At 33.1% G+C, this 25,195-nt stretch overlaps 1 protein-coding gene across 2 annotated transcripts in view; it reads left to right on the forward strand.

Annotated features, from left to right (window-relative positions):
- KLHL1 (kelch like family member 1) overlaps positions 1-22,974 on the forward strand; it is a 356,958-nt gene extending 333,984 nt beyond the window's left edge. For both annotated transcript variants that reach the window (XM_041730855.1, XM_041730856.1), the window contains exons 9-11: positions 1,068-1,280; positions 15,643-15,814; positions 21,848-22,974. In XM_041730855.1, the coding sequence (XP_041586789.1) occupies positions 1,068-1,280; positions 15,643-15,814; positions 21,848-21,907 (445 nt within the window). In that variant the 3' untranslated portion in view covers positions 21,908-22,974. The remainder of the gene's footprint in view (positions 1-1,067; positions 1,281-15,642; positions 15,815-21,847) is intronic.
- Positions 22,975-25,195: the final 2,221 nt, after the last annotated feature.

Here is a 25,195-nt window from a genome sequence, read left to right on the forward strand (position 1 = left end):
TAACTTGTGAGCTTTATAGGAATATTTAGTTTCCAAATAAAAGGCTAGACTAATAATCTCAGTATTTGACTTATAAGCAATATAACTATCATTAGTTTCTATATACATTTAGCTATATACTTATATCTTAGTATTTTAAATAGTGTCAGAAAAAGAAAATATGTGATATATTACACAAAAATACTCTATTAACAACACTGGGTTCAGATAAATCAATCCTGTACTTTATCAGTGTAATATGTATAAATAAAGGAGCAGCTTGCAGTCAACAATTCCTTTATGACAATAGAAAGAAAGAGGATGCTTTTCTCATATATAAATTATGTACCAGGGACTGTGTAAGATGCCTTATGTGAAGATATCTACTCAATAAGTAAAATTTCTGCAAAAAATATTTAAATTTTAATAATACACCTCATTATTATAACACACTTTGAGTTAAATCTTTATTAAAAAATAAAGCTCAGATTTCATGAAGTGTTTAGGATGATAAAAACTTCACAGTGAATACTTCATTTCTGGGTGCTTCGATAAAGTTAAACTACCCACTCCTTGTCCTTTAAAATGTTCGTATTGGTTAATTTCAATACACAGAAGACTGAGATCTGCCAGAGAATTGAGTAGCCAAGCAAAGAAGCATTACAATCATAAAGGGCACACTTGGGCAATCAGAAACTTTTGTCATGCCAAGCATTAAGGGGAACACAAGCAGCTTTTAAAAAAATATCTCTAGGATTTGAAATCAGTTTAAAGATTATATTTTAGAATTACTAAAGAATATTAGAGTATGGATTTGTACATCTAAGACCTGCATGATTTTATATACTAAATAATAATGTCTTCCTATGCATTTAAGTCAACTTAATACTATACTTTTCAGTTTCTATTTACCAATATATTAATCGCAATGTCCACTGGTAAAGAAAAAATTACACAGCTACTAATCTTATTAGAGCACATCTGAGACTCATATGGTGATAGACAATTTATTTTTTAAAGGCCTTCTTTTCTACACTTTGTCATTCAGACTGTAGTATTAAATCCTGTCTTTCTAATTGTTTTTTTAGGTTATATTCTGTTGGAGGTCGTGATGGAAGTTCCTGTTTGAGTTCAATGGAATATTATGACCCTCATACAAATAAGTGGAACATGTGTGCTCCAATGTGTAAAAGGAGAGGGGGTGTTGGAGTGGCTACATGCGATGGTTTTCTCTATGCAGTAGGAGGTCATGATGCTCCTGCTTCCAATCACTGTTCCCGGTTACTAGATTATGTAGAAAGGTAAGATCCAAGGTCACAGCCATAGTGAGAGAAATAATGTAAATTATACTGATGCCTAATTCAAATGATTAGAAAGACTGCATAATTTAGGAATGGTAAATTCTGCTTTTTAAATCTCTTTCTGTTTGTCTCTTTCTGATCCCTCCTTCCCATATACATATATGAACAACATTTCCATTCTTCTTTTTTAAATGTCAATTCCAGCATAATTAACATACAGCGTTATATTAGTTTCAAGTGTACAATATAGTGATTCAACAATTCTATATATTACTCAGTCCTTATCATGATAAGTTTGCTCTTTATTTTTTTCTTTTAGAGAAGAGGAGTGGGGAGGAACAGAGGGAGAGGCAGAGAGAGAATCTTAAGCATGTTTCATATCCAGCACAGAGCACAACACAGGGTTCAATCTCACAACTCTAAAATCATGATGGGAGCTGAAATTAAGAGTCAGCTGCTGACTAAGCCACCTAGGTGTCCCCAGGACAAGTGTACTGTTAATCCCCTTCATTTATTTCACCCCTCCACTCCCCCCTGGTAACCATCTTTCTGTTCTCTATAGATAAGAGTTTGATTTTTTAATTCACCTCTTTATTTCCTTTGTTTTGTGTCTTAAATTCTACATATGAGTGAAATTGTATGGTATTTGTCTTTCTCTGACTCAGTCATTTTACTTAGCATGATACTCTTTAGCTCCATCCATGCTGCTGCAAATGGCAAAATTTCACTCTTTTTATGGCTGAATAATAATCCAAATATATATATATATATATATATATATATATATATATATATATATCCCATATCTTCTTTATTCATTCATCTATTGAGGGACACTTGGGCTGCTTCCATAATTTGGCTATTGTAAATAGTGCTACATTAATAGTAGGGATGAATATGTCTTTTTGAATTAGTGTTTTTGTATTCTTTGGGTAAATACCCACCAGTGTGATTACTGGATCACTTGGTAGTTCTATTTTTTTCCACATCCTTGCCAGCATTGTTGCTTCTTGTGTTATTTAAGCTGTTCTGACAGGTGTGAAGTGATATCTCATTGTGATTTTGATTTGCATTTCCCTGAGGATGACTGATGTTGAGAATTTTTTCATGTCTCTTGGTCATCTGTAGGTCTTCTTTGGAAAGATGTCTGTTCCTGCCTTCTGATTATTTTTCATCTGGATTTTTTTTTTTGGTGTTGAGTTTTATAAGGTCTTTATATATTTTGGATACTAACCCTTTATTGGATGTCATTTGCAAATATCATCTCCCATTCAGTAGGTTTAGATCCTTCAGTTTTGTTGATGGTTTCCTTTGCTGGGCAGAATCTTTTTATTTTGATGTAGGCCCAATAGTTTATTTTTGCTTTTGTTTCCCTTGCTTCAGGAGACATAACTAGAAAAATGTTGGTACAATCAATGTCAGAGAAGTTGCTGCCTGTATTCTCTTCTAGGAATTTTTTATGGTTCAGTTCTCATATTTAGGTCCTTAATCTATTTTGAGTTTATTTTTGTGTAAAGTGTAAGAAAGGGGTCCAGTTTCATTCTTCTGCATGTAGCTGTCTTGTTTTCTTGACACCATTTGTTGAAGGCACTATCCTTTTCCCAATGTATATTCTTGCCTCTTTTGTCAAAGATTAACTGACCATATAATTGTGGGTTTATTTCTGGCCCTACCTGAATTCTTTCTTGTTTTATAGTTCCTTTCCTCCCTGCCTTTTTCCTCTTTCCTTCTCTCTTTCCTTTCCTCTTTTCCTCTTCTCATTTCCTACTGAAAGAGGGAAGAAGGGAGGGAGGGAGGAAGATAACTTCAAAACTCTCTGTGACTTAATACAAATTTTCTTCTTACTAACACTACATGTCCATGACAGATCCATGATATCATTGCTTTGTTACTCAGAATGGCATAGAAGCTATAATATAAGCACTGCACTGGTTCCTAAAGATTCCACATGCCAGAAATAAAATTCTCTTTTGTTCATACTTTAACAAACCAGTCACATGGACACAGAAAACTTTACGAGGGTGGGAGGACTTCTACATGCAAGAAGAACAAGAGATATTTGGTGGATTGCGCTGATGACCTTAACAATTTTCCTCTTAACATTAACAAACCATATCCATTATGTTCATGCTTGCAAGTGGTAGTCAGTGGCAGAAAGGTGCTCTAACTTTTACATTTTTCTAAGGATATGAGATGACTTTACTGAGAATAAGGCCATTGGCAAGAAGAAGCTTTTAGTAAACAGACTCTGTTCAAACTTAAACCACTTCTTGAATAAAACATGTTTAATGTTATTGCTACTGCGTGAAATGGACTGTAGATATATGGCTATCTATGCGTAGATGAAAGCATTATGCTCAATACAGTTTCACTTCAACATTCTCTTATCCAGTGAAATTAGGAACTACAGGTGTTCTAGTAACAGTGGTCATAGCCGAAGTAAACAGATGGATACTTTTATATAAACACAAAATCATTTACTTAAAAAATACTAATAGACAGACAGCTCATTCAGATTTTTCTCTGCTAAATTCTTGGGAAAAATAGCAAAAAAGACATATATCTTATATAAATGTTACTAATGAAATTATATTTCATTATTCTCTTCTAACTTTATTGTATAATGTATGGCAATGTTGTTTGTGAAAAGAAGCATAAATAATTCAGTCTAGGAATACATTTATGATGCAAAATTAGACTTAAATAAGCATAGCTATTTTAAGTTATAGGAGTACAATGGGTATGAGCAGCTTAAGTAATGCAGAAGCACACAGCATTATCATGATTCTTTTCTCAGCTCATATTATGTGTCAGATTAATAGCATTTTGCAGTTTCTATAACATATTCTATATTGATGATTTCACATGTAACATATTCTATATTGATGATTTCACATGTAAATCATCAATAAATCAAGATGCATAATAGTATTCTGTAGAATTATTTTGCACATATAATGTAAAGACTGTTTTTTAGTATATAATCACAGGAAAACAAACCATTAGAATAACAAGAATTAGTGTACAATTCTACATATTATAGACTGATAGAACAAATTTTATTATATGACTATGATTTCTTATGGAAAAAAAGATATTATATAATAGTAATGTTAAAGTACAATTATATAAGACGTCAAAAGTTGTAAAGGGTCGGGCTGTCTTGAACACAAAGAACTCTGGCATCTCAAATCACAGCAGGAAGCAAGGCAAGGACTGGGCAAGAATAATATAGAACAGAATAGTTGATGGAACTAGTTTTGCAACCAAGCATACCTCCAGTAGGAGCATCTTAGTAGACAATCTTAGTGGACAAAATCAGTGCCCAAAAGATAAAGTTCTAGCAGAACTGCCCAGAAGGTCCAATCCATTAGACAAAGCACATTTATCTATTTTACTTACTCTACAAATATTGTTTTGCATGTTTTTTTCACTGGGCTAATTCAACTTTAAAAATTACTAGAAGAAAGAGACAAATAAATAATTAGAACTTTAAGATCATGAATAAAACAGGAAACCAGGCAATGGATCAGAAAATATGCTCAAATGCATCAGTACCACTGCTGGCTAATAATAGATCAGGACCACCACCTTTGCCCTCAAATTTGCATCCCAGAAATAAGTCCTGTAGGAGAGAGATATGAAGATAATAAGAGCCTTCTAAAACTGCCTTTCTCAAATCCACTCTTACTCTCTCCAATTTATTCTCTATATAGTAGCCAGGGAGATCTTTTCATAATGCAGATTTGACCTGAAAATACAATGGAATTTTCTTTTGTACTAATTATTAATATTACGATGAAAATGTATTTAAAATTGACCATGTACTGGTGATGATCTAGAGTAGTTTGTTCACCCCTGTACTACTCCACTTGGTACAATTCTTGGCAGAAAGTAGTCCTCACCAAAGCATTTAGCAAATCAGGTAGAAAAACAGGTCTCAAATCTCTCACAAGGGAAGGCATCTGGAGATACACAGTACATAGGGAGTTCTAGAGATAGAAAGGTCCAAAGGGATGTATGGAAGGATGAAAGAATGAATAGATGAATAGACTGACGGGAAGACATAGATAGATTTTTAATTTTCTCTTTGCATGTGAATGCTAATTTCCATCATTATAGATTAAATATCAATTATATATATATGTATATATATATATTAGGCACTCATTTAGTAGGCAGAAGTTTTGATAGGGCTTAAAATATTAAGCAAATTTTCAGATATTAATTGAAAATAAATTATATCTTTATATCTAATCCAAACACTATTAACAAATAAGCATCTAAAAGCCTTTTTGTTTATTACTTAAAATAAATGTAAAACTTTTGTTCAAAGTTTACCAGGATCTACACACTAGTCATATCAGAAAAGTCATCTAAAATAAGAATATCTAATTTTTCTGTCAAGATATGGCTCAATACTGATATCATCCTTAGATCTTGATAAAAAAAATTAATAGAAGTTAAGATTTGCTGTCAGACATACAAGGATAAATGCATTATTAATTTAATTAAACAGTTTTTTAAAGTTACCTTAAAAATAATATATAAGGTCAGAATAGAATTTGGGATTCTTTCATTTCTCTTCTTAGTTCATCTTTTTGGTTTAGACATATCCAAGAATTGCAGTTCTAAAGAGTGAAAACAGATGATCAAGGAGAGCATTTTATTTAAATTATGGGCACTCATCCTAGGCCTTATGTAGCACACTGATACATTAACTAATATTTTGAGATATGTGAGATCCTAAATTTTCTACAAGACAGTAATTACTTGAACTGTTTAAAGTTAAATGTTAGATAGGGGCTTTTGAACTTTTTAGTAAGATATTTTCTTCTTCTTTTTTTTTTTTTCCTAGCACTAGCAAAATGAGTGTTGCATGAAAAGACTAACTAGTTTGCTGTTAATGTTATTTTTCTATTACTGTGCACATATAATCTTTCATGTTTCTTTGATAACAAATTATGTTCAAATTTATTATAGAGACTGATACAAAAGATGAAAATTCTGACAGCCTTATGTATGTGGAGGACTTGCTTTACAAGTGTACACAGCAATTATTTACTAAAACCATAGCTAAGCTCATTTAGATGTGTGATTAGATATATTTTCCTCAATGGCTTATGAGGCAAGCAGTGTCTTTGAAGTGGTCAGCTAGAGACAGGGATTACAGAATAATCTGTTGTCCTTGTACTACCTGGAATGTTGGCATCATGGTCATTCATCTGCCTGCTTGGAAGGAAGGAAGGAGATCAATTCTGTGGAAAGGTAGACGTCCATAAATAGATGAAACATTATGTCCCGTGTAGATGGAAAGATGTCAGTCCTGGTTGTCAAACTGTAAAATTCATTTTAAGTTGTGAGAGTCTATTTAAAACATAATTTGACTCATGCGGCTAATAATAGTTTTCTGTTATATTAGTAGAGAAAGTGATTATATAATCAGTTGGCCCCTAGTTCTGAACTGTTAAAAGGTATTTATTTTTAAAAGTGAGTTTTAACTAGCATTCAGGTCTCCTGGATATGCTCCATGTTCTATTGATTGACAACAATTTAAATAATTATTGAAGGTCTGCTGAGGAAACTACATCTGAGGAGTCAAAGAGCTGCATGGCTTATCCTTGCTTTCCCTGGTTCTGTCAGCAATTTGTTTCTCTTTTCCTCAACCTTGAAGAGAGGATGCAATAAATATGATCTAAGTCAAAATAGGATTTTTCACATGTCTTCATAGAGAAGTTAAATTAAATTGAAATCAAATTAACTTTTTAAAACATTTTTGTATATATACACAAGGGATATTGAAAAGGGGAGCAGAAATCTAGTTGCCCCATTTTCTTTCCCAATGTTTCTGTGCCCATTGTATATTTAAGAGAAGTACTAAGGAAGATGGGGAGGATATCAACAGATACTTTTTACAAATCTATCTTAAAAGTAAAGATTAAGCACATAATCAATGTGAGAGTCAGAAACACACAAACAATATTGACAATGATTTCTTTTCTTCCTAACATTGCACTGACTTTTCCTCCCCTCTGTCTTGGGGTTGAAATTGATAGTCGACTCAAAACCATTTCACCCGACATGTGACCCTAAATAATGAGACTGCTGCAACTAAATCAAAATAGGGAATGTGTCCTTATAGATCATGTGGAAAATCCTGTGAGAGGAATCTATACTGATCAGAGAATAATTTGTACGCTGAGACTGAATTTGAACTAAGAAATCCTGTCTTAATTGGTTGCAGTCGGACAGTTAACCCACTCTGAAGTTTTCTTTCTTTTTTTTCCCTAAAGATTTATTTATTTGAGAAAGAAAAAGAGAGCTCTTGCAGGTGTATGCACACAAGCTGGGGGAGAGGCAGTTGGAGAGGGAGAGAATTCTCAAAGACTCCCTGCAGAATGTGCCTACACTGGGCTTGATCCCAGGATCCTGATATCAGGACCTGAATCAAAATCCAGTTGGATGCTTAACTGACTAAGCCACCCAGGCAACCCATGAAGTTTTCAATTTTTTTAATTAAGAAATAGTGTTTGTTGATGACATATAAAATTAGGAGAAAAAAATCATAAAAGAAAGCAATTTCATTAGTAACTCATTAAAATTCATTAATGTAAACTGATGTCTACATTTCATTCTTTTTCAGTGTTTTAAGACCTATTTACTAGTACAGTTTAAATTACACAAAAAAAATTGACCCATTTCTTTGTTCCTTTCTCCAACTGTATGTGTGTTAGTAGAGGATACAATGAATGTTTAAATATACTGTCTGAACAAATCAATGGATGGATTAATGTACATGTACATGGTCTGATGGATTGTGGCTTCTGATTTTAAATTCTACCAAGGCTTGTGGCTTTTTTTTGGGGGGGCATAGGTTTGGACAAACACAACTCAAACAGTTATTATGTTGATTTTTATAAAACTTTAGATATAAATTTTACTCACCATATGTATGTCCTCCGGTTAATACAGATTTATAAATATTTTTAATAAATACAGATTTATAAATATTTTCTTTAAATGCAGATGCTTTTTATAATGCATTTTTATAATAAATATAAAATGCATTTTTTATAATAAATGCAGATACTTTTTTATAATGCAGATACTTTTTTATATATACATTTATAATGTATTTTTAATAAATACAGATTTATAAATATTTTCTTTAAATGCAGATACTAAAAAAAATAAAATAAAATAAATGCAGATACTTTTTTACTTTTTTATAAATACAGATTTATAAATATTTTCTTTACATGCAGATACTTTTATATTTCTTTTAAGGTAGATATATACCCCATGAAATTATTTGCTATTGTTTTGATTATTTCTAACAAACAATTCTACAATCTTAATGGTTTAAAATAATTTTGTAGTTATTTCTTTTATGATTGAAATCTTTCATGATTATGTGTTAGCTGGGTTCAGTTTGGGCTACTCTTATACTCCACATGATATTGGCTGATGCTACCATCATCTGTGCCTCAACAAGGCTTTAATGTTCATAATCATTCTCTGCCAGAGCTAGCAATTAGGGCTGCCTCTCATCTGAGTGTTCCACTGATGCTTAAACAAAGAACCATTGTTCCCCTTTGGCTGGGATTCCAAGGCAGGGGAGGCCAAGAGAAGGGGGCTCAAAGAGGCAAATATCCAACACAATGAATCATCAGGCTTCTCCTTGTATCATACTTGTTAAAGTCACACTGGCCAGTGTTGGTCACAGCAAAACTTTCTGAAAAAAAAATCTAATTTTACTGCTATAGTGATTACCTTTATAAGTAATAATGGTAGTTACACATAAAATATTTACCAAAATTTACTGTGTTGTGGGTCATAAAGTAAACCTCAACAATTTTCAAAAGCTTGAAATCTCATAGGGCATGTTTTCTGGCCAACATGTAATTAAACTGGAAATAAATCAGAAAAGATAAATTTTTACATTTTCAGCTGTTTGTTTTGTGTTTTTATTTTTTAAGTAAACTCTATGCCTGATGTGGGGCTCAAATTCACCACCACAAGATCAAGAGTTGCTTGCTTTACCAACTGAGACAACCAGGTGCCCCAAGTTCAATTGCTTGAAATTTAGGTGATATACTTCAAAATGACATGTGACTCAAATTAGAAAATAATGTGAACTGAATAAAATGAAATGAAAATATTTATCAAACTTTGTGGGACATAGCTAAAGAAATCCCTTTTTAAAAATAAAATTCCTTTTACTAAAGTTTTTTCCAAATGCTCACCTAGACTTGGTATTTCCAGTCTCATTACAAGTCTATAGGAAAAAAAAAAAAAAAGCTACAGATTCACACTATCATTAAAAGATGTCTCCCAATTTTCCTAGACTCTTGTCAAGAATTTACTAGGAATGTGCATCCTTAAACTTTGTTTATACTTCACAATGAAAACTGTTAAAGAACCATGCAATTTAAACCCCAAATCCCAGTAAAACTTAGAAGAAGTACTAGATATTACATCTAATTATTAAATTACTTTAAGGCACTGTGCCATTGGCCTAGTCCAAACAAGTAGACAAAACAGATATGTGTTCAGAAATAGCATCATACTTAAAGGGGTCTTGATTTATTGCAAAGTCAAAAAAGCACATTTCCTATGGAAAAAAAATAGTTTTAGCTGCTCTCTCATATCACACCAAAAATCAATTCAAGATGGATTTTAGTTAATATGAAACAAAGCTTTTAGAATATAACAGAGGGGGCTATCTTCACAATTATAGGGATGTGAAAGATTACTTAAACTGGATGTGGAAAGAGTCATCCATAAAGAGAAATATTACTGTTAAAATGCTCTTCCTCAGGAGTGCCTGCTGGCTCAGTTAGCAGAACATGCAACTCTCAATCTTAAGGTCATGAGTTCAAGCCCCACATTGTAGATAAGGATTACTTTTTTTTAAAAAAAATGAATAAAAAATCCATCTTCAAAAGACAGCACAAAGAGTAAAGATTTATGCCAGAGAGTGGGAAAAATATTTGCAAAGCATATAATCAATGAAGGCTTTGTTTCCAATAACTGAATTCTAGAAATAATTTTTAAAAGAACTTAAAAACATTAGAAAAAATTGGCAGAATATTTGAACAATAACTCTTGAAAAGATGAGTATTGGGAAAGACGCTTGATGTCATTAGTCAAATGAAAATTAAAAACACTATGGCATACCAGGACCAATTAGAAAGGCTAATATGAAAACAGTTAATAGCAAATTTTGGAGAAGATGTAGAGCAACTGTAACTCTCATTACTCTCATGATACAAATGCAAACTGGCCCAGACTCTGAAATACCAATAGGTAGTATCACCACATTTCAAAATACGTATTCTCAAAAAACAAACAAACAAAAACAGAAAAAAAAAAAAAAACCCATATTCTCTTGGGCCCAGACATTCTATTCCTAAATACCCATTAGATATGCATATATATGAAAATCTTTGAACAAGGATGTTCATAGAAACATTTTACGGTTATTCTGGAGTTTTTTAAAATACATTTTATTGAATTAATTTGTTTTCCATCCCTGTCATGCAAACATTTCTGAAGTCAAGGTACATTTGTTTTCATAATCTCATGAGACCTGATAGAGAGATGTTGGTTTTCTTTACAGGAAAAATAAAATTTATTTTGACCAGTGTTATTGTCATTCTTAATTGCTTAATTCAAATAATTATGAAAATTCAAAAATAGATTGTATAATTTATTTACTAGAAACCTAAAAGTCACTTTTTCAGAGCTGTTGATCTATTTTAATAGCATGTATCTTATCTTTCCTTATTTCTCTCTTTTCTTGTTTGCTTTATTTTGTTTTACAGGCAAACAACCTGACTACAAATCACTTCAATGTTGCTTAATTTCTAGCTGAATATTGCTTATACATTTGGGAAAATGATTCTATTTGTTCCCAATGTAATGCTTTCATACTTAAAAAGAGCTTCCCTTTAAATATTTTAAGGTTAATTTTTATCCTTAAATAATGGAGAAAAGTGAGGCTTAAAAAATTAATGGTACATCAAAAATTTCAATGGGAATTTTCAATGTGACACTACATTTTGTTCTGTGACTCTCACATGCCTTCAGCAAGTTTTCATTTTACAGCCAATTTTAGCCTCTATATATTGGTGCTTCTCTTGACCAAGGGCTGTAAACTTTAATAGAGTCCCTGATACAGAACTCAACATTCTGACCACGAAGGCCAAGGTGAGATGTAGGAAAAGCAGACAGCCTAGATACAAAAAAAGACAGCCACTCTATTTCCCCCACCATCCCTGCCACTTTTTTCTTTAAAAAAAATAATAAAAAATCAAGAACCAGAGAAAAAATAATGGTTAGGACTGAGTTTCATCAAAAATATTAACTGACAATGACAGAGTTCATTGTTAATAATCATTTGGAAAATGGATATACATCTGTAGAACTTCTCCTAAGGTTAGAAAAGCTATTTATTTCATTTATGGGCATAACAGTCTTCCATATCCCCATAAAGAGTTCTGAATATAGAAAAATCAATTTAGAGTCATTAATGTGAAAACAAGGATAACAACTAGTAGGTGATTTTGTATTTCTGTTAATTATTTCCTAAGTATCTAGCAGAAAGTGTGTGATAGGTGGGGAGGAGTTGGATTGTTTTGGCTTTGTTTTGCCTTCATTTTTTTGGATTGCAATATACAAATTTAAATTTAAATTTTTACCATTTCCAGATATGAATTAAAAGTTTATTATAAGAAAAAATGTATTATATAGATTTGAAAACATATACATCTAATCCAAAGATCTGGATTTTCTAGAATGCATTAAATTTTTAAAGCTCCCTTCAGGAATTTTGTAAAATATATATATATAAAACAATGATATCTATTTCTAAATGTAGGATATTATTTCTAAATGTGTACCTAAATATAAGACATACTAGCAGTTTCTTATGTCCCCCTGGAATATGAGTATTTGAGAATTGTTCAGTATTTGGGTTTCACTTGAAATTTCATAGATCTTCAGAAATTCATGTATTATTGCTTCATGCACTAGTGTTGGCTGTTTTCTCAGTTCTACTTTTCTGCAAAGTGATGAAGTCTGCTTTGCTGACATTAGTTGAAAAAAATTCTATAGAGCTGGATAGCAATTAAATGAGGGATAAAATATGACTTTAGAAAAAGCTATTTAAGTGAAGTGATTGTGACAAAAGCTAGCCTAGATTTTACTGAAGAATGAATAAAGTGTAAAGAATGTTTGCTTTTCATTGAAATTAAAGTGTATCATACATTCTTACTTTTAAAGTTATTTTTACTACAGATCGTTCCTGACAAAAAAGTAAACAATACAATATACTTCCCTGTACTCATTACCTGGCTTCAACCACTATCACCAGTGTGTCATTCTTGTTTTATCCATTTCCCTTCTCACTCTCTCTCTTTTTTTTTTTTTTGAAGTATTTCAAAGAATTTCTCAACCATGTCATTTTAGCTCAAAATATTCCTGAATTCATCCCAGAAACAGCCAACCAAAAATGATCAGAGCTTTTATTTTTTACACGTAACAACAATCCTATTCTCAGAACTAATAAGAACTTCAATAATTCCTTATTAAAATCTAATGCCGGGCCTGAGAGGCCATCTCCAAATTGTAGAGGGGGGGTCTCAGGCAGGAGGACGTGTCTTCCTGCACTTCTGTCCCTTCCTCCCTTGCCTGTTATCCCAGCTGCCTAGATTCAGGGAAAGTGGGACAGCTTGTGGGGGAGGGCTCCCTCTGTACATCCTCGATGATGATTGATAGCACCCTTTCTTCCTTTTGCTGACCCCAGGCGTTCTGGGAGCTGTAATTGGTCATCAGAAGGTCTGGGGCTCTGCAGGTGTTGGGGTGGAGGACCTGGGATGGGAGGGTTGGCTTCCCCCAGCGAGGCTGGGAGTGCCGAGGAGTAACCATCCCCTCTGATCTCTGGCCAGAGATTGGATGCCCTGTGCCCCCTCCCCACCTGCTCAAGGCCAGCCTGCACTCACACGTCACCCAGACATAAAGGAAAAGACACATTTTTTAGGAAATGTTTTTAATAAAAGAAAATTACAAAAAAAATTTTAAAGAACCCCATCCCTTTGTGTCCCCCCCCCTCATTCCCCACTGCTGCCTCCATTTCTGAGGTGCCCTAGGAGGCTTCCCTCCATTTGGGGTCTGAGGACTTTTCTTTTTGTAGCTGGGGCTTTGGTGTTCCTTGTTGTGTCATTTCCCACTCACTTCCCCACCTGGTCTCCTGGGTGTTGTCACCAGACCTGAACCCGCGAGAGGACAGGGAACCAAGTGCCCTTCCCGCTGGCCTCTCGTGGCCTCTCTGCCTCCCTGTCTCCTGTCTCCCCTCTCCCTTGGGCTCTGATGAAAAATTGCTGACTGTAGGTTTTGGGAGTTTAGTTCTTAGAACCGTAGACGATTTCAGTTCTAGGAAAATAAAACCCGTTGATTACTAGATGGAAAAAAAAAAAAAAAGAAAAAAAAAATAAAATCTAATGCCCAGGTTATATTAAAATTTTTAAAATGTCTCAAACATCTTTTAATAATTGGTCTATTTGAATTGGGATCCAAATAAAATCCACTCACTTTTGTTATGTTTAATGATAATTCATTAAGAATAGCTATTTCTTCCTAATCATTTGTTCATTATTATTGGGGGTTTTGTTTGTTCGTTTTGCTATTGACTTGGAGAATTCAGCCAGTTATCCTATAAAACATTTCACTCTCTGGATTCCACTATTTGATTTCTTGAGGTATCTTCTTTCCTCTTCCTCCTCTGGTTCCTCTTCCTCCCCCTCTTCTTCTTTATTTTGCCCTTATTTTAAAAAATCTTTTATATTTCAAATTGTTCATGGTAAGTTTAAGTAAAGGTTTTGATGGCATAGATTGTGTTTGTGTGTGTTTCTATATATCTGTTTTATTTGTGATGTTTTGCATTTATTAACTATAGCAAGTAAAATTACATTTTTATTCTCTGGACAGCATACTTTCAAGGTGGTCCTGGTTTTGCAGGCATTCAACCAATCTCTCATTTCGTGTAGATTATCTTGGCTCACAGTCTCTCCAAACATGGCATGTAAATGCATGTAACACCTTGGATAACATAAATATAGAGAAATATAAATTTCAGATCCTTGGGGTCTTCCCAACCATTTCTTTTGTAACAACCTGCTTTATTTTCAATAAACAGACAGGTGGCTTTTTGTTTTTATTTTAGGTTTGTTTATGTTTGTTTCTTTGTTTTAGGAGGCTGTGGGTTGAAAGTTTCAATTGGTGAAACACAAGATTGGAGTAGAAAAACAAACTAAAAATATATTTGCTATATCTGTTACACACACACACACACACACACACACACCCCAAACCCAAACTTTCACCCAGACTTCTTTTATATTTATTCTGCTGGGCTCTTACTAGCTTTTTCATTTCTGTATCTGACCTTGCAGGTACAGGTGAAAGGCAAAGTGGTTTAATCATTCATTCTTAGCAGAAATAAAGTACATTCACAAAAGTAGTCTTCAGGCTTTTGCCACTCAAAATACAAAATATCCATATGTAATGTATGGTAGTCAGACTTTCTGGAAATTAAATTATTTTTGGCTTAAATTCAGTAATAATAACTTGGGCCCCCTGCTTCAACCTCATGATTTACCAATTTCTTCCTTACAGTGAATCCCAAATAACACCACTAAAGCACAGTTTCTTTTCATGTTGTAATTATTTTTGCCAAGTTTTCTTGTTGAAACACAAAACCCCTTCACACCCATCACACAAACCTAAGCTGATCCAAAATCACCCTTTCAGACACTCTGGTCCTTCTGTATCACTGAACTTAGCCACCCTAAAACACCTGCTTTCCTCAAAGCTGGCCATGCATTTTTATTAACACTTCAGTTCTTTTACATAAATGTCCCTTCCTCTTTCTAATAAATTTAGGCTATACCTTCAGACCTGATTTAAAAGCAACTTCAACGGTGGAGAATTCCATAATTATCCCAGATTTTTCACCATTACTTCTATTTCACTACCATAGCATTTTGCTTATATTTACTTTACAGAACCTTATTTTGCAGTGGAAAACAGTTATTTACATATCTGCCTTCCTTGTGGAAAGAAATCATGAGGTTCATTTTTTTAAGTGACTGTGCATCCATCTAAGAGTCTAGGTGTATTTTTAAAATACATTAAAATTCAGAAAGCCAGACATTGTGGATATTAACTCTTAAACATCTGCTCCAATAATTGAGCTTTTAGGAAAAAAAAGGAGTTTTGTTTTTCATGGTGTGCTTCTGAAAAATAGTAAAAAGCAGAATGTGATTAGAATATGTTATGTCCTATTATCCTTACATTTTAGATATGATCCCAAAACAGACACATGGACCATGGTGGCTCCTTTGAGTATGCCCAGAGATGCTGTTGGAGTCTGTCTCCTTGGTGACAGACTATATGCCGTTGGTGGCTATGATGGGCAGACTTACCTCAACACTATGGAATCCTACGATCCACAAACAAATGAATGGACACAGGTAAGTCTGTTGCCAGCATAATTTACTTCAAAAACAAGAATTTATTTCATTTACTTCCTTCTAAACTTCCTTGAGCTTCTACACTTTGTGACTACAGAGCTGATACTTTTGGTGATTGGCATACGAAGGACTACAATATGCAGGCGTGAGCTCTAAAAGTTTTTACAGTTAATAAAGTTATTTAAGAGAAAATTTAAAAAAAATAAAATAAAAAAATAAACTTCCTTGAACCCAAAATGATTGATTTAGCCCATTGTCATGTTCATTTTGTAAAATGTTAACTATATCACGTTTTTGTGTACTTTTATGTAAAGTGTAGAACTTTAATAAAATTCATATTAAAAGGTGATATACATCCTTCTTTGGGATTTCAGCTTTATTATAAGTAATAATAAGGGGCAGGAACTGGATTTTAATTAGCTGAAACAAACAAAAACCCAAAGTATAATATATTGGTTCACAAAAACCTAACTTTAAAATATTTGGTTTTAGAGTTAACTAGAATAAGAAGATGGAAATCTACATAAAACAATTTTGTGGCTTCTATTTTTGCTTGACTATCTTTATTAGGTCCATTGTTACCTACTGCACAGATTATTTTCCATGGAGTGGAGCTGCTGGAAGCTCTAAGTAGTAGTCCCAACAACCATAAACAGAAAAACAAAAACAAAAAACAGAAACAAAACACCTCTTTGTCAATTAAGAAACAAAAACAAAACAGCAAGGCTCTAAATGATCTGTCATGTAGAAAGTACTCACTCCCAGACAATCACTTTGGCCAGGAAGATGGAGTGAAATAATTGGCTTCCCTTATGTGAGGTGTTATCTCTTGATACATAGTACACTTAGAGACTCAGGATCATGCTAGGATAAGGCAGCTCCCATTCTGGTCACACAGCTAGAGGACCTGTGTTGTATGTGGGTGCCTGTGGAAAATGAGTGCAGTGCAACTTAATGACAAAGGAAAATACCTCATTCTGTATATCTACTTTGACCTCATTTATAATGGAGGAAATAGATATATTCTCAGACTTGTGTCCTTATATTCAACTTCTTCCTATTTTACTTCTTTCATTTCCAAACGTCTCAATATTTCTATTATTCCTCCACTTTATCAGAAACCTAAAAGCAAGATACCATTCCAACAAACAAATAAACCATTTCCACCAAGGGATGCAGTGAGATCCCAAAGCCTTACTTAATTGAAGCAGAATAGGAATCTTAATCTCATAATATTCCTCAGTCAATAGAGGGTTCTATATGCCAGTGGGGCAGGGGAAGTCATAGAACTTGACTAAAGTTTATCTGAAGAACTTGAACAGTGATTGAAGTAAATTTCTTTTAGAGATACTTACTTTTAAAGACATATAACTTCCTTGATAGTGCCAGTTTTTATTCTAATCAACCACAGTATTGAGATAGGCTGACTCTGAAGTATAAAACTAAATTCCTAATGTCCATACTAATGTGCCTGCCTTATGAATCTTACACTTTCTAAAAGAAAACTCTTTGATTTCAGTGAAGATAGATGAATTTGGCCAAAAGTAAAGAAGAAGGCAGAATGAATGAAAGAAGGGGAAGTATTTGGAGAGCTAGGTCATGTGATTTTCTAAATTTTATTTTAATTGTAAGAAGCATTCTTCATCCATAGAGCAACAAATAGAAAAGAAACCTGCACAAATTAACCTGTAATTATTGCACAAATTTGAGAGAATATATTTTAACCTCTTCTGTTTCTGAGTTCTTAGTGTTTACAAAGAAATAATGCATGGATTAATGACTGCGGATTTGCTGAGGAAATGTACTAGTATAATGACATATATTTTAAATGTGCCACTTTTTTTTTTTTAGATTTTATTTACTTATTTATGAGAGACACAGGGAGAGAGGCAGAGACATAGGCAGAGGGAGAAGCAGGTTCCCTGTGGGGTGTCTGATGCAGAACTTGATCCCTGGACCCAGGATGACACTAAGAGCCTAAGGCAGGTGCTCAACCACTGAGGAGGCATCCAGGAGTCCCTATGTCCATATACTTTCATTATTTATATTTTTAACACTTTCCAGAAACTATCTGCAGACCCACACAAAATCCCTTTGAAAATTTTCAGAATTCTAGCTCCCTAAGAAAGAAATCCCATATGGCTGGATAATGCCTGTCACTTTCTCTCCATTTATACCATAAATGGACAAAACCAACAGGCTATCCTATTTATCATTGGCATTCCCAAATAGGTGAGCATATATATTTGTTCATATATACATGTATATTTGTAACACTTCTGAAGTTATCTAAAAGGAAATAATAATGACAGATTTAGGAGAAATTGCCAGATTCATGTCTTAGATCATTTTATTGAGAACACATACATACATACATATATGGTGTGTGTATGTATTTTAATAAATTTGACTTTGTCACTTAACACTGCGTGTAGTTTCTTCTATTTTATTTGAAAAAAAAACAATATGTGTATTTCAAGACATGAAAAAAGAACTTTATTCCATTCCTCTGGTCTGGGTAAAACCACCCTCTCATGCGTTGTCTTGGTACACTATTATAGTACTGCATCCACCTGCAGCTCTAAAGAAGAATACTGTGTGATTTACTATCATCTCCCCAAAAGACTAACATAGTTATTGGCATGGGTTAAAAGATAATGTAAATATTTCTTAAATTAAGTAGTTGAGAATTACTGTTGCAATTCAGTTTGCTCTGCTGTGCATAGGTTTAGTTTTTTTGCAACAAAATAGATATATGGTAGTATCCTCTTATCTGCAGTTTTGCTTTCCATGGTTTCAGTTAACAATGGTCTATACTACAGTTTAGAAGCAGGTGACTCTCCTTCTGATGTATTACCAGAAATTTAGTAGTAGCCTAATGCTATGTCGCAATGCTGACATCTCATTTCATCTCATTAAGTATTTTATCATGTTGCATCATCACAAGAAGAGAGGCCATATTCACATAACTTATTACAGTATATTGTTATAATTATTCTATTTTATTATTTGCTATTGTTGTTAATCTCTTATGGTACTTGATTTGTAAATTGAACTTTATCCTAGGTATGGATGTATAGGGAAAGAGTATATTAATGGGTTTGGTACCATCCATGGTTTCAGTCATCCACTAGGGGTCTTGAAACATACTCCCCCTTCAAGGAGGTGCTGCTGTAGAAGATATTGAGAATAAGTTCTAGGGGAGCCTGATGAGACATCTACATTCTCCATTTCTTTTTTGCCAATTGGTTCTGTGGCCAACTTTTTAGCTTGTCACTCTAGGGCTGAAGGTATAACTTGAAGGAATAGCATAGCAGATTTCTTTTAAAATACGTATTAAGTAAGATGAAGTTAGAGCAAAGGGGAAAGCAGAAAAGCTCTCTTAAATATTTAAAATGTATTTATGTAGAATATATCAAATGCTCAAAATAGCATGATAAATTCCTATGGTAAGAGAAAAACTTAGCATTGTGATAGAAACTAAGTGTGTTGGGTAGAGAAATCTCCCCTCAGGAAATGACATGTAGAATGAGACCTGACAGTGGGTAATAGTTAACCAAATGGGGGGAGTGGTTTGGTTTGAGGAACAAATTTTTAAAGAACTGCGGGAAGAACATGTAACAGGCAAAAAATAAAGTGGTGAGCAAGGAATTTGGAGACAAACTGGGTCCATATTATGCAGGGCCAGAAGCCATGTTATAGAGTCTTGACCTAACTAGATGGCTGAGGGGAGTTAGTGAAGGGTTTTAAGCAGGGAAAGTAAATAATCAGAATTATGTTTTAAAATGATTGCACTTGATATGATATGAAAAATCACTAGGAACAAGCAAGATTAGCATCAGAGAAATCTGCTAAGAAGATATTTTACCAATCCACTGAAGGGATGGAAAACTCTTCCCTTCTTCCTTCTAGATAATTTGCCTGGTCTAATAATTAAATTGATCGAAGACAGATTAATGGGAGAAAAATGTAATTTTGTACATATGAGAACCTCATAAAAATAGGACTCTCAAAGAGGTGGCCAAAGCAGGAAGCTTCATACCTTTTAGACAAAATGATAAATTTGTGATAAACTGACAAGGATTTGAGCTTGTGGCAGAAAATCGCTGAAGAAGTAACAAGGTTTATTGATACAGCTCTTTGGCTCTAAATTCTCTATCTCTGGTGATAAGGATGCCTTCTACCCTGCTACAGGGAGGTTACCTTTCATATTGGAGACTTATCTCCTGTTTCAGTGGGACTGGGTCAGAGAGTCCCTCCTATCTCAGTCACCTATCAAGTACCTTTAACTCAAAATTATCAATATGCCAAAGTGGCATATCTTGCAGTGGCATACTCAGCTACCCCGAGTGCAAGGGTATAATCATGTTCAATAGAGAGACACTTGTAAGACTTGATGATTATTCAGATGTAAGGTCGATGAGGCAGAACTAAGTTAGGTCATGGATGTACTTTTGGTTTCTATCTTGAGCAACTGAGAGTGGTATCATTACCTGACACTGGTACATGGGAGGAATAGCACATTTCTGGAAAACAGAACAGAGATTCATTTTTACAAACACACTCATGCATGTTTAGAGAGATATGTATGGATGTAGATATAGGCATAAAGTAAAGCAATTCACTCTATACTCTGTCTAGAAACTATGTGCAGGATTTCTCAGTATTGAATGAATATCAGAGGGTATTTGGGAAAATTTTCAAAAATACAACTACCCAATATTCAACTCATACCTATTGAGTGGTGAGGCATGAGCACATGAGCACTTTTACTTTGTAAAAGTTCCTTAGGTGACTTTGATGTGAAACAACACTCAAAAATCATTGGAAACTAAAAGAGAGACAATGGAAAGTGTGTACATTTTGGAGTCACATACATTGGATATATTCATTTATATATTGTTTCCTGACATTTATTTCATTCTATGTGCATGATATCCTACAACGATAACAATACATGATGGGATTATAAAGGTGATGTGGTGATCCATAAAAATTCTTCTTAAAGCAAATGAATACAAAAATATATGGGAAGTTGCTGTTGTTTTTTTTTTTTCTCTCTTTTTACCCTGCAAAGGGATGGCAGATAACAGTAAGCACATTTAAAAGAATTGTAGATACAAGTGGTAATTTTCTTATTTAGAGAGTGAGACCATGTCCTTTCTCAATTAATAAGATAATATATGTAAGATGAGGTTATTTTGGTCTTGCCTGTCTTATTTCTTACATTTTATTCACTTTCTTTTCAGTTTGGAATAATACATTGTGATTTCTACCCTACTCTGATATCATATGTGCATAAATTATTCTTAGAGAACTGTAATAAAAATCATTCATATCAAAATGCTCAAATTATTAAAATCTTGGCTTACATCCATGGAATAAATTTTCATTACAAACTATAAAAATTATTGTTTTTAATATATTTCTAGCCAATTTCATATTCAGGAACTATTTTAAAAATCTCAATTCTCATCTCAATGATTATCATAAGGTGAAATTTTTTAATAAGCACTGTAGCAATTGTAATTATGGCCTATTAAGACAAAATATTGAAGTTACTTCATTGTATATCTCTGTTTAGAATGAATGAATAACACATTTAATTCAGTATAATATCTGGGGAAATAAGTTCAAGATGATTTCAGTAAGTGTAATAGCTATTTCACCTAAAATAGACTCCAAGATACTACTATGAAATATCATCACAAATGTGTCCATGCAAACCCAGAAATAAATATTTGCTGGAAACTTTTCTATCTCATCTTTATGTCATTAAATATTTAATACTTGTATTAAAAATTCCAAAAATGATTGCAAGTTTTAACAATTTCAATATGCAAATTATTGCTCTTTTGTAAAAGGCATTTTCAATGTTTCCATTTTTATTGAACTACTTGTGACTAAACTGGGAAAATGTAAGCACATGTATTTATGATTTTCACACATATGAATGTTTTAAATATATTACAATTTGTATACTTTTCTATGACAAAAGATTTGTCTTAAATTGTGTTTCATTTTTTTCAACAGATGGCTTCTTTGAATATTGGGAGAGCAGGTGCCTGTGTGGTAGTCATCAAGCAACCTTGACTTATTTTTATTTGGAGAGATTTTATTTGCTGGAGTGGTTATTTTTATATCAGAGGGCAAGAATGAGAACTTCCTGAGATGAAAATTCTTCAAGAACAAGGATTTCTGTAGATTTACCTACTGGTGTCAAAAGAGGTAGAAGATCAAAGAATTATAGGAATCGAAATAAACATCAAACTGCTATGGGAACAATGTCTGGCCGTATATTAGTTAGTTCAGGAACGGTTATTGGTAATTTGTTTTGTATTGTAGCATACAATAACTAAAGTTACCAAAGGCTTGTTTTTCTTGAGCAATTAAAAGGAAAGACCAGTATTTGTGACATGGATAATTTCGTGACTACAACTCCATTGTTTTATAGTTTGTGGCAATATCAAAGAGGTCGAAGATACGATATTTAATCTGATAGAATCTGATTGGCTTACTATTTTCCTAATCAGATGTGGTCATTCTAGGAGGCAGAAAGACGTTTTATTAAAACAAACACGTTTCTTCCTCATTTTCTAAACTATGAGGACAATTAGAGAAACAGATTCATGCCTGCTTCTTGCATTCAGAAAACAAACCGTTCTGTTAATCAAAGCTGCATATATCATCAGTGAGGATGGTTGAATTTTATTGCAACCATATTAGCAATCTGAAGCTGGCAAACACAAAGGATTGTTTTCATTAGGCTTACCACATTGCTTTGCTTTTTAAACACACTGAGCCAAAGAATCAGTACAATTATGGGCTTTTGCCTCATGTTGAGTTCAGTGTAAGCATGGAAGCTAGTTATTCTGAATGTTATATATATATCCATTGCATGTTAAAGTCCTTTAGAATTTTGTTCATGAAAAGCAGACAAACAAAAAAATCTTAGGATTTTGGGAGAAAAATCTATGATCCATTCATTTGGAGTGTTAATGATCATTGTTAGAAGGAAGTCAGACTTCTGATCCTCATTTCCCTCTTTTCAAGGTTGTTACATTGATATGCACATTATTTTATGCCAAATGTTTGTAATTGTTTAAAGCATAAAGTGGAAGCATTACACAATGTCCTTAATAGGTTCATGTAAATTTTAAATATAATTAATAAATGATAGAACATTTGCTTTTATCACTGTATCTTTCTTCAATAAATTTTAATTCAAATCTGAGTAAAACACTGACAAGGTAGGCCATTTTTATTGCTTGACTTTTCAAAAAATCAAAAAGTGTAGATCTCTCTTAAAAATGTGTATTTCCTCCTAAATATTAGGCTGATACCAAATGCAGTCTTTAGATAATTGTTTTCTTCTGTAGTCACTCATTTGAAGCAGTTAACAATAATTCTTACAAGACACACATCCCATAATGAGTGCTGATAATTGTGCAGTAATTAGAAAAGGTAAGAAAATTCCTCTTTTGATTCAGTGTAAACTATGGAACTGATTTTTATTGTTGGATGGAGGAAAATGTTTGAAATCTAATAACCAAGGAAAATATCAATAGTTTGTATCAAAGAAATACTAGGAAATCTAAATTTTCCCAATATATAGATGTGATCACATTTATTAGTCACATTTTATGTCAGAAAAATTATGTCACTAGGAGTAAAAGATAGGAGGAAGTATCAATGAATTTTTAAAATTAGGAATTTTCCTGAAACAAATTTGCTGCATTCGGCCAAATCTATATGTAGATCATATTAGCCTACCACTACTGCTTATATTGGTACATCAACTGACCAAATGATGACACTGAAGAGTACTTTGGACAATGAATTGTAAGCCTATATGAGATAAGGTGAATGGATATCATTGTGCCAATTTGCTGAGAAGGAAATTGTCCTTCAAGGTCACACCTAAATAAGTCCCTGCACTTACTATATACCCTGCCATGATTCTAATCCAGGATTTTTGAAATTTGGTTCTCTCAGTGATAATTCAGCTATGCTAAAGATCTCCATTTGAAGTAAAACTTCTGCTAAAAAACAGGATTCACTATTTGGCTCTTTAATGAATAAGGCCTATTTAAATAAATTAGAGAAAATAGCATCAAGGCGGCCAGTTTCCAAGATATTGTTCAGTATTTTTATTACACTGATATCCCTGGAGTATAACTTATTTTTACAAATAGCACTATGAAATCTTAGAATATCTTCCAAATATTTTCCACTTTAATAATGACTATTAATGAGAACAGGAATATATAATATGGTTCAAAATTATTTATAAAGTGTGCATTCACGTCCAATCTCCAAACATTGTAATACTGATTTTTTTATGTTGTACATTAAAAACCAATAAAACACAATCAATCTTATAGTTAAAATAAAATTAAAAAGGTGAGGTTTGTTAGTTTTCCCTGCATACTGGAACAAGAGACTGAATAAGAACAGATGCATTAGTGCAATCTCCTGAAAAATATTGGCTACCCAAAGAGTATAAGAAGTTTAAATTATTAATTACATTATGTATGGTTTGAAGAAATCAGCAAGTCTATGCACTAAATAAAAATTTGCAACAGCTAAAACCTGTGATAACAATTCTAAAAAATTAACATTTAAATATAGGCAAAAATTTAATATTTAAATATCTATGGTCTTATATTTCTACATTAAGATGTTTATAAAATATTTAAGATTTTGCAGCTTTGGGAAATTCTTTTAAACATGTCCATGTCACTTGTTAAGCCTGTATATAGTGTTTTTAGAATTTCAAAAGAGATGAAATTTATACTTAATTAGAGAAATGATAATTTAAATTAATCTTTTAGGCATGAAGGTGAACAGAATTTGCCACCCCAAAATATGCATTTTTGGCATAAGGATTATCTTGAGCTGCTTGTTTTTTAAGAAACAGCAGATAAAAAAAAAAAAAAAAAGAAACAGCAGATAAAAAAAAAAAAAAAAAGAAACAGCAGATAGAGGAATAGCTCTGAAAACTGTGTATTAGATACCTTTTCCTAAGGAACACTTACATTTATATGGAAAATCTCTATTTGTAAGAATGTTTCCATCTCTGTAACTGGAAGAGGAGGAGGACTAAAGCTCTAGAAATTTAATGAAGAAGGCAACAACTTAAATCTGCCTAACAAGCTTACCCTTATTTACCGTGCTTTTCTTGACAGCCTCCCAAAACTGGCCCCCACTCCCAACATCTCCTTTTATCTTTTGTTGGTGAAGGTATTTAAGGTGGTACCTTGGGCCATATTGGAGAGTTAGTTTTCCTGGGTATCGCCCATATATACAGGAGGTGTACATGTTATTAAACTTTGGTTTGTTTTTCTCCCATTAATCTCTTTTACTACAGGGGAGTCTCAG

The sequence above is a fragment of the Vulpes lagopus genome, chromosome 16 (assembly GCF_018345385.1).
Source record: "Vulpes lagopus strain Blue_001 chromosome 16, ASM1834538v1, whole genome shotgun sequence".
NCBI classification, from domain to species: domain Eukaryota; kingdom Metazoa; phylum Chordata; class Mammalia; order Carnivora; family Canidae; genus Vulpes; species Vulpes lagopus.